We start from the raw sequence: 12,703 nt of genomic DNA, 5'->3' as shown, positions 1-12,703 counted from the left end.
GATGTACACATCTGTGTACACACACAGATGGACATCATTCTCTGCCTCGTTTCCTTCAAACAATCTCTCACTGAACCTGGAGCTAGCCTGGTCCTAACAATTCTCTTGTCCACACCCCCCAGAGAGTTGAGGTTACAAATTACACCAAAGTTTTTATGTGGATGCTAGGGATTTGAACTCAGAACCTCATGCTTGCATAGCAAGTGGTCTTACCTCCTAAGCCATCTCTCTAGTCCCCCTCTTCTCTTAAAAGAGGTCTTAGTATATATTCCAGGCTGGTTTCTACTCCAGATCCTCCTGCCTCAGTATCCTGTGGCCGTGTACGTGCCACTGCAGGTACGTGCCTCTTGATGCCAAGCCAGAGCTATGCAGTTTAAAAACCCAGGTGGTTGCAGTTCACAGCAGAGGTCAGCAAGCCTATTCTGTGAAATACCACAAAGCAAGCTAATTTCCACTGCCCCAGCCAGCCTGTCTCCTGCAGTTACCCCATTACCTTAGTTGCAAAGAACAGGAACCATAGATCACACACATGTGGACAGGCACAACTATATACAAAAATACTCTGCCATAGGCTATAGGGTGCTCAGACATAAGTTTGGCCATAGAATCTCATAGGAAAGCATGTTGGGTACTCCACAGCCATGGAGGAGAGCTTATCTGCCCCTACCCCAAACAAGGTCACCTGGGATACCTCACATTAAGTATCCACATGACACCCTCAGTCCTCACCCCAGCTCGATAAAGGCTACCTGGTTCTTCTGTCCCCTTAGATACAAGGAGCTGTGACTAGTGCCTGGCCTACTGTGGGAATAATCAGGCAAGAGTTGCTACCATTCCAACTACACCATGGCCATTTTGAAGACCTGTGACTTTGCAAGAAGCCACGAGAATGGAGACCCTGTTTGCCCTGTTGACTGAAACAGGTTCTCACTCTGTAGCTGGGGCTAGCCTGGAACTCATTATCTAAAGGAGGCTGACCTCAAGCTTGCTACAATCCTCCTGCCCCAGCTTCCTGAGGGCTGGGATTACAAGTATGCACCAACATGCCTGGCTAGAACTCTGATGTTCTACCTGACACCTGCAGATTATGCCAAAGCAGTTTATCGAGATAGCTCACTTCTGCAGGACCCCAGTGACCCAGAGGACAGAAAATTTGCCTCAAGCCACATCAGGTGGCTAATTCACTACTTCAGAGTTCAACCTGGCTGGCAAGCAGGTTGCCCAACCTCCCCATTCCCCCAAATCATTTCTATTCCACGTTATTCTACACACATTGGTTATAGATTCCCAACTTGTAGGGTTGAGTGACAGAAAAGACACATAGCCAAGCCAAGGGCTCCGGCCCTGAACCCAAGCTGCACAAGGTGGGCATATGAACACAGTCAATGAACCACTTTCCTCATCTCACAGTAGAATTATTAGCACATGAGACATGCTGATATGAACAAGCATGAAGCCTGGGTTACCATAGTCACCCAACACAAAATCAGAAACTTACTTAAAACATGACAGAACCAGAGAGATCCTCAGAAGGTGAAAGAGCTGGCCGTGCAAGCTTGGTGACCTGAATTCAGCCCCTGGAACCTACTGTGCTGGTCACAAAAACTAGACCCTTTTGAAGAGGGAAGGAACCTCAACTGCCTTGATCAGATTGGCCTGTGGCTATGTCTCTCAGCATTTCTTGACCAATAGTTGAAGTGGGAAGGTTCATCCTGGCAATACACCTGGGCAGGTGGTCTGGATGGTGAAGAAAGCAGGCCAAGCAAGCATGGGAGCAAGCCGGCAGGCAGTGCTCCTCCACCGCCTCTGCCTCAGCTCCTGCCTCAGCTCCTGCCTCCCCGTTACTTCCTATCTTGAGTCCCTGCTGGGCTTCCTCCAGTGATGGACGATGACCTGTCAGCCAGGTCCACCCTGTCCTCCACCATTCGCTTTTGATTATGATGTTTATCATGACAACAGGAAAAGTATCCAGGACACACAAAGAAGGGAGAAGGAGAGACCCAACTCCAGAGTTCTTCCCTGACCTCTACATGCTCTAAGACATACATGCTTCCATCCCTACATACACAATACACATGTATGATAAAAAACTTTTTTTTTCAACTTTATTGTTTAATTCTACCACAGTCCCAGCAAAAGGAGAGCCAGGGTATAGCCTGAGTCCTGGCAGCCTCAGGCAGAACTGGCAGGCAACAACAGGGAATCCAGCAAAAGGGGTAGGAAGAGAGTGGGTGGAGGGAGTCCAGGTACAGACCTGCTCGGCACGAAGGGCCTGGGGGACTGGCAGCATGGAGGGGCAGCCGCAGTCCTGAACCCTGAAAAAGCAGAGTATAGGCCTAGGGCGTCTGAGCAGCTGATGAGAAAGGCTGTGGATGCACCCCAGAGGCTTTGCACCTAGGGGAGCAGAAGGAAGGTCTCTTTTTCTTTTTTTAATTGAAACTCAGAGACTTGCTCTCCCCAGGAGAGCTACATTCTTGCCACTGAGGCACTGCTGAGAGGAGTGGGACCTAGCTGGAGGCACAGCTTAAGGGTACAGTACTTATCCAGCAGGCATGAGAGACCTGAATTCACAAACAAAACTGCAGGAGCCTAGTGGTGAGCTTTTGGACCATGGGGGTGGGGTGACTTCACAGCAGACAGTGGGATCCCACCTCTCCGCTGTGCTTGGGTTCCTAGCAGTGAAGTAAGGAGCCTTCTTTATCAATCATTGCCATGATGCGCACTGCCCCTCCCCCACCACAGCTCCAAGAATTCCAGCACTCATGAGGACTGTCAAGAATTCCAGGCTAGCCTGGGCTACCTAGAGACTATGTCTCAAAGGCAAACAGATAGATGATAAATACAAGCAAATGACAGAGATGGATGGATGGACGGACGGACGGATGGATGGACAGAATGAGATTGGTAAAAGAAGGGTAGATAGGTAGGTAAGTAGGTAGAAGACAGACAGACATGACTTTTTTGAAGGCAGATTTGGGTACTTCTGTGTATCAGCAAACAAAATGATCACAGCGGGAGGCACTGGCCATGCACGGGCCTGGGCCTTTGGTGCTGAGCCCCTGAGCTCCTCGGGCGCGTGGCTCTTGCCCCAGCAGCCCATCTGATGTCAGCAGGGCTGATTCGCCCTCCCCCAGGAGACCCCACCACAAATGCTGTCCCCTCTCACATACAGAACTCCTCCAGGCTGACTTCCTCCACAGCATGGATGCCCGTCAGGTGGGTGACTCGGCCCTGGACCCTAGTCCGCTTGTCCCCAGTGGTCTTCTCCACACGCTCAATCATCTGCTGCTGGCGGTCGATCCAGTAAAGGTGCCTTCCCAGCACCGTCAGACCTACTGGCTGCACGATGTTGGCATCCTCCAGGGTCAGGCGGTTGGCCCCTGTGGTTAGCATAAAGGCTCCCTGAGTGGCAGTGGAGTGAGGAGCCACCACTGTGCTCAGGAGAATGGAGATTTAAAGAAGGGACCATCAGGGTCTGGGGCATTTCTACACTCTCCAAGGCTGGAAGCTGGAACAGCTACCGTAGGAGCAGCTGCTCGCACTAGGGCTGGCCTAGGGTTCAGGATCGTGGTCTACCTGTGCACCATGATCACTGGCCTCTGTAAGTATGGTGCTTTCTTCCCTCACCCATCGCGTGTGCGTGTGTGTGTGTGTGTGTGTGTGTGTGTGTGTGTGTGTGTATGTGCACACACCTGTCTAGTATTTATGTGGATATATGATCTACATATGTGTGCATACATATGAAGGCCAGAAGTCTCAATCTCATTTATTTCTTTTATTTCCACTCTCTTTGTAGACTCTCAGAGATTCACATGCTTCTGCCTACCAAGTACTTTGATTAAAGCATGAATCACTACACCTGACCTTTTAAAAGTATTTTTAAACATTTATGTCATTGGGTATTTTGTTCACATATATGTTTGCATACCATGTGCCTACAGTACCTAAGGAACCCAGAAAAGAGCATTGGATGCCCTGCGAACTGGAATTACAGATGGTTGTGAGCTGCCATGTGGGTGCTGGGAACTAAACTGAGGTCCTCTGCGAGAGCAGCCAGTGCCATCTCTCCAGCCCCTTCAGTTTTTATTACTTTTATTCATGGGGAGAAGGGTCATGCCGCAGCACACCTGCAGAGGACAACCTGCTGGAGGAATTAGTTCTCTTCTTCACCACGTGGGTCCCAGGGATCAGACTCCTATCTTCAGACTTGGTGGCAAAGGCCTTTACCCACCAAGTCATCTGGCTGGCTCCCTACCTTATTTTTTGAGACAGGATCTCTTACTGAAACTGAAGCTCAAAGATTTGGCTAGCTTTGCTGGCCAGAAAGCCTCAGGGACCCTGACTCTGCCTTCCCAACACTGGGATTCCAGGGGTGTGCCATGGTCCTTCGCTTTCTACATGGGTGCTGGAGATCAGAATTCAGATCCTTATATTGCATAGGAAGCTCTTTACCAACTGAGCCACCTCTCCAATCACACAGCTTTTATTAGAAGAAAAGGCACTAGGATCCAGCCCCACCCCCCAGTACTGAATCTAGCTTCTCCAGAGTCCCGGGGGCTCACAGCTAGGCCCTCATGGTGTTTGGATTATGTATGCAGAGCTGCAACACAATGCCAGGCTCACAGCAAGCCCAGGCACGATGAGAGCTGCTACCCCTATTGGTAGCAAGGAAGGCTTGGGGCTCATGGGAGGGTCACCCCTAACAGTTGCAGATAGAAGACTCAGTGACTGAAGGCATCCGGGGTGCATACCGGAGAGGTCACAGCTCTCGATGCGCTTTAGGTCTGCATCCACCCAGAAGAGCTTGCCCAGAGCATTGTCCACCACGAGGGCCACAGGACGGATGAGGCCTGTGGTGAAGAGGACCTCACGCTCCGTGCCATCCAGGGAGGCTCGCTCAATCTTGGCAGCGTGGTCCTGCATGTTGGTAAAGTACATGTACCTGTGCAAACAGAGCACATGGAGGAAGCAGGTAAAAGGGGGACCGTGAGCTCCCACTGCCCCTCATCCACAGCACCAGCCCAGCCCGACCCTACTACTGTCCAGGCAGCAGCAGCCCCAGCCCCTCACAGTGGTCCTGCAGGCTGCTGGGTCACACCTCGTGGGAGAAATAGTGTCCCTCAAATCATGGCACCCTGGAACTCAGGATGTGAGCCTCTGGGAATGGGGTCTTTGAAAATGTTAGGATTGAGATAAAACCCTTGGGTGTCAGGGTGCTGAAGAGAAACAGAGAAGGCAGTGAAGCAAAGAAAGGCAACGGTCGGAGGGAAAACCTGAAGTGACAAGACCACGCTTCAAAGACTGCCTGCAGCCACCACAGCTGGGAGGCTGTGCTCCATTGCATCAGAGGAGGGGGGCCCTGCCAATACAGGGTCTGTGGCCCTCCGGGCTCTGAGACAGTATGTGGATAAATACTGCAGCCACAGCACATGTGTCTCCCCGACCCTGCCAACAGCCAAAGAGCATCCTCATGCCCGCCTCCTTGGAGGGTGCTCACTCAGCTCCTGGACGGCTGTCCTCCAGAAGCTAGGGCTCTACTTAGCTCTCTGTGGGCTGAAAGACTGACATCACCATCATGGTCACAGAAAGGGACACCAAGCTCTGAGGGCTGCATAGCCTGCCCACCATCACTGGGGTGGTGAAGTGCAGGAGTCAGGATCGGAATACCGGAACATCAGGCTCTAATCATCATCAGGAACCCCATAGACAACACCTTGCCCATCTGACACCTGCGTCACGAGTCTGCCCCACAGGATTAAAGGCCAGCGTGCGCCTGCCCGAGCCTCTGCAAGCTCGGCTTTGTTCCTGAGCTTCATGGGCACCTGTTCAATGCTCTCTCACCAACAAGGCACTATGAGAACCAACATGTAAGGGCGCTGGGAGATTCCAGAAAGGACACACTTTGAGTTATGTCTGGGGCAGAATCGTGCAGCCGCAAAAATCAAGTTGGACAGACTGGTACAAGGCCCTGCAGCAGAGTTGACATCCCCAGGGTCCCCCAACCACCAAGTAGACTTCACCTTCTGCTTGTGCAGCTGGGGATCCTGGGTACAACACTGGGAACATTGGCTAGCCCCCAAGAGGCCAGCACTACAGGTACACAGGGGCCAGCGGATGACTACACGGCCTGAGTAGGTCGCAGCTCTCACCTGTCCCACCCTGGGGCCACCTACCCTCGCTCAGCATTGACAGCAATGGCCCTTGGCTTGTCACGGTCCCCTCGAAGTACCACTCCCATGGCATCCCCATCCAGCCGGTGGACATTGATGGTGTTGGTGGCCTCACAGGTCCAGAACAGTGTTCGGCTGTAGATGTCAATGCTGAGGTCATGTGGCTGTCTGTCTGGGCTCAGGCTTTGGCTGGGCGAGGTCAACACGGAGGGCTGTGAGGGAGAAGCAAACCACGCTTGCACCACACTGTCATGTGCCATGAACCCCCCAGGGAGAGCAGAAGTTCGAGTCAGCCTCAAGGTTAGGATTTCTACAGATGAGAGGCGTCACTTCCAGACCTGGCTCATTTAAAAAACAAATGTTTATTTATTTGGTTGTTTTTGTGCATATGTGTGCACTCTCCTTTCACAGCACAGTGTGACACTCAGAGGACAATCTGTGAGAGCTGGGTCTCTCCTTCTACCACATGGGCCCCAGGACTTGAAGTCAGGTCATCCATCAGGCATGATCCCACCCTGGTGGCTCTCCACTTAGGTCTTAGTGGTATGCCCACTTAAGAATGCACAGAGCCAACTAGAAGAGTCCCATCAGGACACCAGACTCTAGATCCCATGAGCGAATCCACCAGAGGACACTGGCCGGCTGTCAACTAGACAGATGTGAGACCTGAAGCCCAACCTCTCCTCCTTCGTTCCCTCTGTTTAGGACTCGGGCTCCTGGCTTTCGATGTTCAAACCTTGTTCTTTTAACTCAGTGGCCAGGAGAGTAGGAATGGAGAGCAAAGGGATACCTCGCTTCTTGTACACTCTTTCTATGGAGAGGGGACCCAGGCTGCAGAGCCAGGTAAGGAAGGGCACAGGGCAGGTGCTGGACGAGTGGGTACAAGGGAGGAGCAAGCACGTGATGGGTAGGCAGATGCAGGTGGAGGGGCACGTGATGGGTAGGCAGATGCAGGTGGAGGGGCACGTGATGGGTAGGCAGATGCAGGTGGAGGGGTATTGGGGGCAGTCAAGGAAACAGGGGAGCAAAGCCGGAAGGACTGGGTGCCTGCAGGAAGGTGTCTGAGGCAGGCAAGGGGGGTAGGGCGGGGAGGTCTGAAAGTCACAGGGACTTAAGATTTGTACCATGGGACTTTCTTGAACAGAAGCTATAGTCATCAGTCCTCAAGGTGACTGTCTGGGAGATGACAGCCTGGAGCACTGGCCTAGCCTGGGGTTGAAGAAGCAGTCACTATCTTCACCAACAACAGAGGATGAGGGAAAGAGATGAAGAGGGGGAGGAAGGGGAGGGGGAAGAGGAGGAGGGGGAAAGGGAGAAGACGATAATGAAGAGGAAGAGGAAGGAAAGGAAGAAGAGGAACAGGAGTAGGAAAAGAAGGAGGAGGAGGAGGAAGATGAAGGGGAGGAGGGTCCGACCTACAGATATGACCTGATAACCTACCAGGCCAGGGTTTTTATCATATGGACCTTGAGGTGGCTTGTCTAAATTGTCAACCTGATGACATCTAGAATTCCCTGGGAGACTGCCTGGCTTCTGGGAAATCGGTGGAAGATTATCTTGATTGGGTTAATCTAGACGGGGAAAGCGTACTGTGGGGAGCACCATTCCCTGCCTGGAATCCTGGTGACATAAAAGAAGACCGTGAGCGGCTCTGGTAAGCCTGACCTCCAGAGTTTGCTCTCTGGAACCCACATGGCGGGAGGAGAGAACAGACTCCCACCCCCAAGCCTGCATGCTATGGTACATACCTCAATAAGGAAATAAGTGGAAAAAAATATGAGCGGGGGGCATCCATTGATCTCTGCTGATACACTTGTTTTAAGACATTATCTCACAAAGTAGTCCTGGCTGGTCTAGAACCACTTGCAGAGCTTCACCAGCCTCTGCCTCCCAAGCGCTGGGATTAGAAGTGTGCCACCACGCCTGACACTCAGCTTCTTGACTATGGATACAATGTGACCAGCTGCCTGGTTCTGCTTCTGCCTCCTTAGCTTGAGCTATACAGCCTGAACTTTATATTGTAAGATAAATCCTTTCTTCTATAAGTTAGTTTCATCAAAGCAACAGAAAAGGAACTAAAACAGTCATTCAGTTTAAAGGGATCAAACTAGTGCCCAGTCACAGACACACATACATACACACACTTACTCACACATGCACACAAATTAATTTATTAATAATTCATTAAATAATTAAAACTTTTTTTAAACAAAAAATTACATTTCCAGAGAAGATCTGTAACCCAGCCCATGGGAGTAAGCTCTCCTCCAACTAACTGTAACACAGGATACATACATTTGGAAAGGGGGCCACTGGGTTCTGCAGCTGTTGTGACAGGCCTCCTGAGGCAGGTCCTTCCTGGACTGGTCACACATAGGGGGAAGCTCAGCTCTTGAAAATTGGGCCAACTAGGCATGGTGGTGCACGCCTTTAATCCTAGCACTTAGGCAGAGGGAGAGGGATATCTGAGCGTTCCAGGCCAGTCTAGTAGTGTTCATAGCAAGTCTCAGGACATCCAGGGCTACAGAGAGGGAGTTGGGAGTGGGGGTAAGTCAGAGAGAGAGAGATAGACAGAGATGGGGATGGGGGGGAGGGAGAGAGAGAAAACAGTAGACTGGCAAAAGGGCTCACTGGGTAAAGATGATTGCTACTAAGCCTGACACTGGAGCTCGACTCCCACAAATTCCCCTGACCTCCACACTTGAACCATGTCACTTGTTCACACACATACACTTACAACCAAATAGATAAATAAACATAATAAAAATTTACAGAAAATTCGGACTTAGCATTCAATAATACACAGTTTCATTCAAGGGAAACGTAAAAAGAATGAAAAAGCCAGGTGAGGCAACACTCAACTGTAGTAGTCCCAGTACCTGGGAGACAAGAAGCAAGAGGATGAGGGGCCAGCCTATGCTACATACTGAGTTTGAGGCCAGCCTGGGATACAGAAAAACCTGTCTCAAAAAACAAAACAAGCATGGAGGAGGCAGCTCAAGGGTTAAAGGGCTTGCTGCACATGCAGGAGAGCCTCAGAAATTCACTCAGGCTGAGCACAACAGCCCTAAAGGCAGAGACAGGGATCCCAGAGCAAGTGCACCAGCGAGACTATCGGTTTGACTGAGAGCCTGCCTCAATAAGGTGGAAGATTCCCAACATCACTGTCAACAATACATACATACACATGCATGTGCACAGAAAGATACGCCCTACACATGCAAAAAGGACACACACATGTGCGCATCTCACACACTCACACACAAGATGAAAATAAAAAGTGAGTGTAGACACTTGTCCTGGCATGTGGCTCCAGGAAGCCTGGACTCCTTTCATATGCTATGAGCCACGTCCAGCCACACCTGTAGCCAGAACTTCCTGCCCTACTTCCAAGATGTGTCTGCCACCATTTCATAAAGCCTACAGAGTCCCTGGTGCCTCATACCCACAGATGCAGGAGTGGCTAAATGGCCAGGCGAAGGGGCTCCAACAGTTTTCACAAGTCAATCTGCTTTCTATGTGTCACTGGGGGCAGGGTATTATTATCATTTATTTTAATGTGTATAGGTGTTTTGCCTCTATACATGCCTCTGTACCATGGGCATACCCAAGGAGGCAGAAGAGGGCATTGGATCCCTCTAGGACTGGAGTTACAGGTATTTGTGAGCCACCGCATGGCGCTGGGAATCAAACTGTCTTCTAGAAGAGCAGCCAGTGCTCCTAACCACTGAGCCCCCTCTCTCCAGCCCTACCAGGCTCTGTCTCAGAAGCCTGTTTCTGTTTGGTAATTTGCACAGACTTGTGACTTTCTATTACAGAACTAACTGCACAAGAGATGGCTGGGAAAAGCCCTTGCCTCACCTGCATGAGGAGCAGGTCCTCATGGAAAGCTGCGCACAGTGACACACATTCGTAACCCCAGCCCCTGAGAAGGGGGACACAGGCAGATCTCTGTGGCTTGCCAGTATCCCACCCTCATCAGTTAGTCCCCGGTCCCAGCGAGAAACCCCATGGATTGCTCCTGGGGAACAACGCCTGACATTGCTGTCTCATTCCCACACAAGCATAAGCACAGACACACACAAAGACTGACTGCATGAATCTTATAAAATAAAGGGAGCATGAAGTGTTTCTAAGCAACAGAAAAACCACACTGGACAAAAGATCCATAGAGCCTGACCCACTACCACCCAACCCCCTACCCATATCAACAACTGGGAAATCCAGTTTCTCTTGACCACAGTCCAGGGCTTCACATGGCCAGGATCACACCTATCATTACATAACTGGAGTCCACGTCCTTGTTTGCCACAAGCCCTGCCCAGGAAAGGGGAGCAGCCTGGAAGCCAGCGGGCGAGCTCAGGGCAGGGCACAGCACCTCCCACCCCCTGCCCTCAGGAACACCTGCCTGGGTACCGTCGTCCTTGGCCCTCTTGATGTTCTGACGTCCATCCACCCAGTAGATGAACTTGTCCAGCGGGTCATAGTTGATGGCTTTGACATTCCTTAGCCCATGGAGGGGTAGGACGAGGTCCGGACTGAGCTGGTCGTCGGGGATCATCCGGCTGATGGCAAATTTCTGGCTGAACAGCAAGAAGGTGGAGGGCGCTGGAGTGGGACAAACAGACCGAGCGCCGGGCATCAGCAAGCTGAGGGCGCTGGAGCTGGACAGACAGACTGGACAGACAGACTGAGCAGAGAGCATCGGCAAGTGAAAGCTAAGGGGCTGGACAAATAGACCAAGGGGCAAGCACAGGCCTCTGGACGGACAGACAGACCAGGCACCAAACGTCGGCAAGCTGAACAGACAGACCTAGCAGACAGCACCAGCCAGCAGAAGGTGCTAGAAAAACAGACTGAGCAGAAAGCATCAGTGAGTGGGGGCTGAGGGGCTGCGGCCAGGGATACGACAGCCAGAGTGGCTACAGACCAGCCCTAGCTCTCACTGGACCCCTGAGAGAAGAGGTCCAGCTGTCAGCAGGCTCAGGAGATGGGCTGTTTCCGCTACCATCCCAAAGTCTATGGCTGGCCTAAATAAATAAATACCGCTTTTTCTTTTCTTTCTTTGTATTTTTAGCTAAGGTACCTTGTAGCCTAGAGTGGCCTTGCACTTGTCCAGGCCTTCAAGGGTGGTCTTGAACTCTTCACTCGTTATCCTCCTCAAGTACTGAGAGCCTCTATCTCTCAAGTGCTGGGCCGAGGGCATTCCCACCACACCCGGTTTCTGTCACGCCGGGATTGCTTTGCTCATGCTAGGTCAGCACTCTACCAACTGAGTGACAGCCCTAGGCCCAGGGATTATTTTAAGATTTGCTTTTATCATTTTTTAAATCCTGTGCACAGGGCGGGGAGTGTGGGAGCGCGAATCTGAATACAGGTGCTTGCAGAGAGCAGAATGGAGAAAACTGCTTTTGGAGCGATTAGAAAGCAGGCTCTCCTTCCTGGCAGGGAGCCCAGGTCCTGAGGTCCAAGGCCAGCTGCCTAGAGTCAGGAACTATGATACTCAGATGTGTGCCAGGCAGCCTCCAGGGTCAGCATGTTACAGTGGGTGGCTGGAAATCCAAGGCACTGTTCTAAGACCCTAGGAAGTAAGCATTCTTGCTTCTGCTCCCCTACCTGCCCTTCAAGAGTAGCCCCAGCTGGGCATGGTGGACACACAGCACTCAGAAAAGCAGAGGCAGGAGGATCTCCATGAGTTCAAGGACAGTCTTGTCTATTTAGCAATTTGCAGGCCAGCTACATAGTAAGACTATCATCGTCATCGAGAGATGGCACAGCAGTTAAGAGCATGGACTGCCCTTCAACAGGACCTGGGGTTACATTCTCAGCACCTATGTGGTATCTCAACTGTCTGTGACTCTAGTTCCAGAGCATCCAAGGCTTCTTGCTTCTCTGGGCACCACATACGTGTAGTGCACAGACATACAAATAGGCAAAACATCCCACACACAAGTTAATAAAATAACATAAACCTAAATAAATAAATACTTAAAGACAACCCCAAGGAGGTGACTCTGGCCCTGACCACTGTAGACCGGCCCAGGGTCAGGTACATTTCCCACCCCTTCCAATCTCAGGGTCCTCACTGGTTCACCAAGGAAAGGCAGAAGAGCCACACTATGTATGGGTGATGCCCAAGACGCCCCAAGAACTGCCCAGTTCTAGTTGGAGGCCAATCTGTATCTGGCTCTCTGCCAGCATCACATGACCACAGAGCCTGCTGACAGGACACACCTGTACTCAGAGGGCTATAGGGAAGCCCCACCCCCACCCCTCTGAACTTTGCACTCCCTGAATGAAAGGAAGAAGACAGCCACACCTACTGGGTCAGTCAGCAAGGGACTGTGCAGGCTTCCAGCATCAAGAACACAGACTCAGGAGCCATTCTGGTGGCTCCACGAATCTCAGCTGCGTAGCCTTGAGCAGATTACTACACACCTCAGGGCCCCAGGTTCTTTGACTGAGAAATGGTTGTCATCATGGGAAGCACCCAGGACAGTGCTGGCAATACATGGAGATGTCCGCCTCCGACA

General features: G+C 51.4%; 1 protein-coding gene across 1 annotated transcript in view; it reads right to left on the bottom strand.

Annotated features, from left to right (window-relative positions):
• The window catches only part of Lrp5 (LDL receptor related protein 5), a 109,112-nt gene that overhangs the window by 16,945 nt on the left and 79,464 nt on the right, over positions 1 to 12,703 (bottom strand). Inside the window, exons 13-16 of the mRNA XM_052194141.1 lie at positions 10,579 to 10,778; positions 6,174 to 6,382; positions 4,752 to 4,942; positions 3,171 to 3,380 (exon numbers count right to left, since the gene is read on the bottom strand). Coding sequence (XP_052050101.1) covers positions 3,171 to 3,380; positions 4,752 to 4,942; positions 6,174 to 6,382; positions 10,579 to 10,778 — 810 coding nt within the window. The remainder of the gene's footprint in view (positions 1 to 3,170; positions 3,381 to 4,751; positions 4,943 to 6,173; positions 6,383 to 10,578; positions 10,779 to 12,703) is intronic.

This window comes from Apodemus sylvaticus, chromosome 1 (genome assembly GCF_947179515.1).
Source record: "Apodemus sylvaticus chromosome 1, mApoSyl1.1, whole genome shotgun sequence".
NCBI classification, from domain to species: Eukaryota; Metazoa; Chordata; class Mammalia; order Rodentia; family Muridae; genus Apodemus; species Apodemus sylvaticus.
The sequence above is the reverse complement of the archived record's forward strand: the minus strand, read 5'-3'. Positions and strand labels throughout refer to the sequence as shown.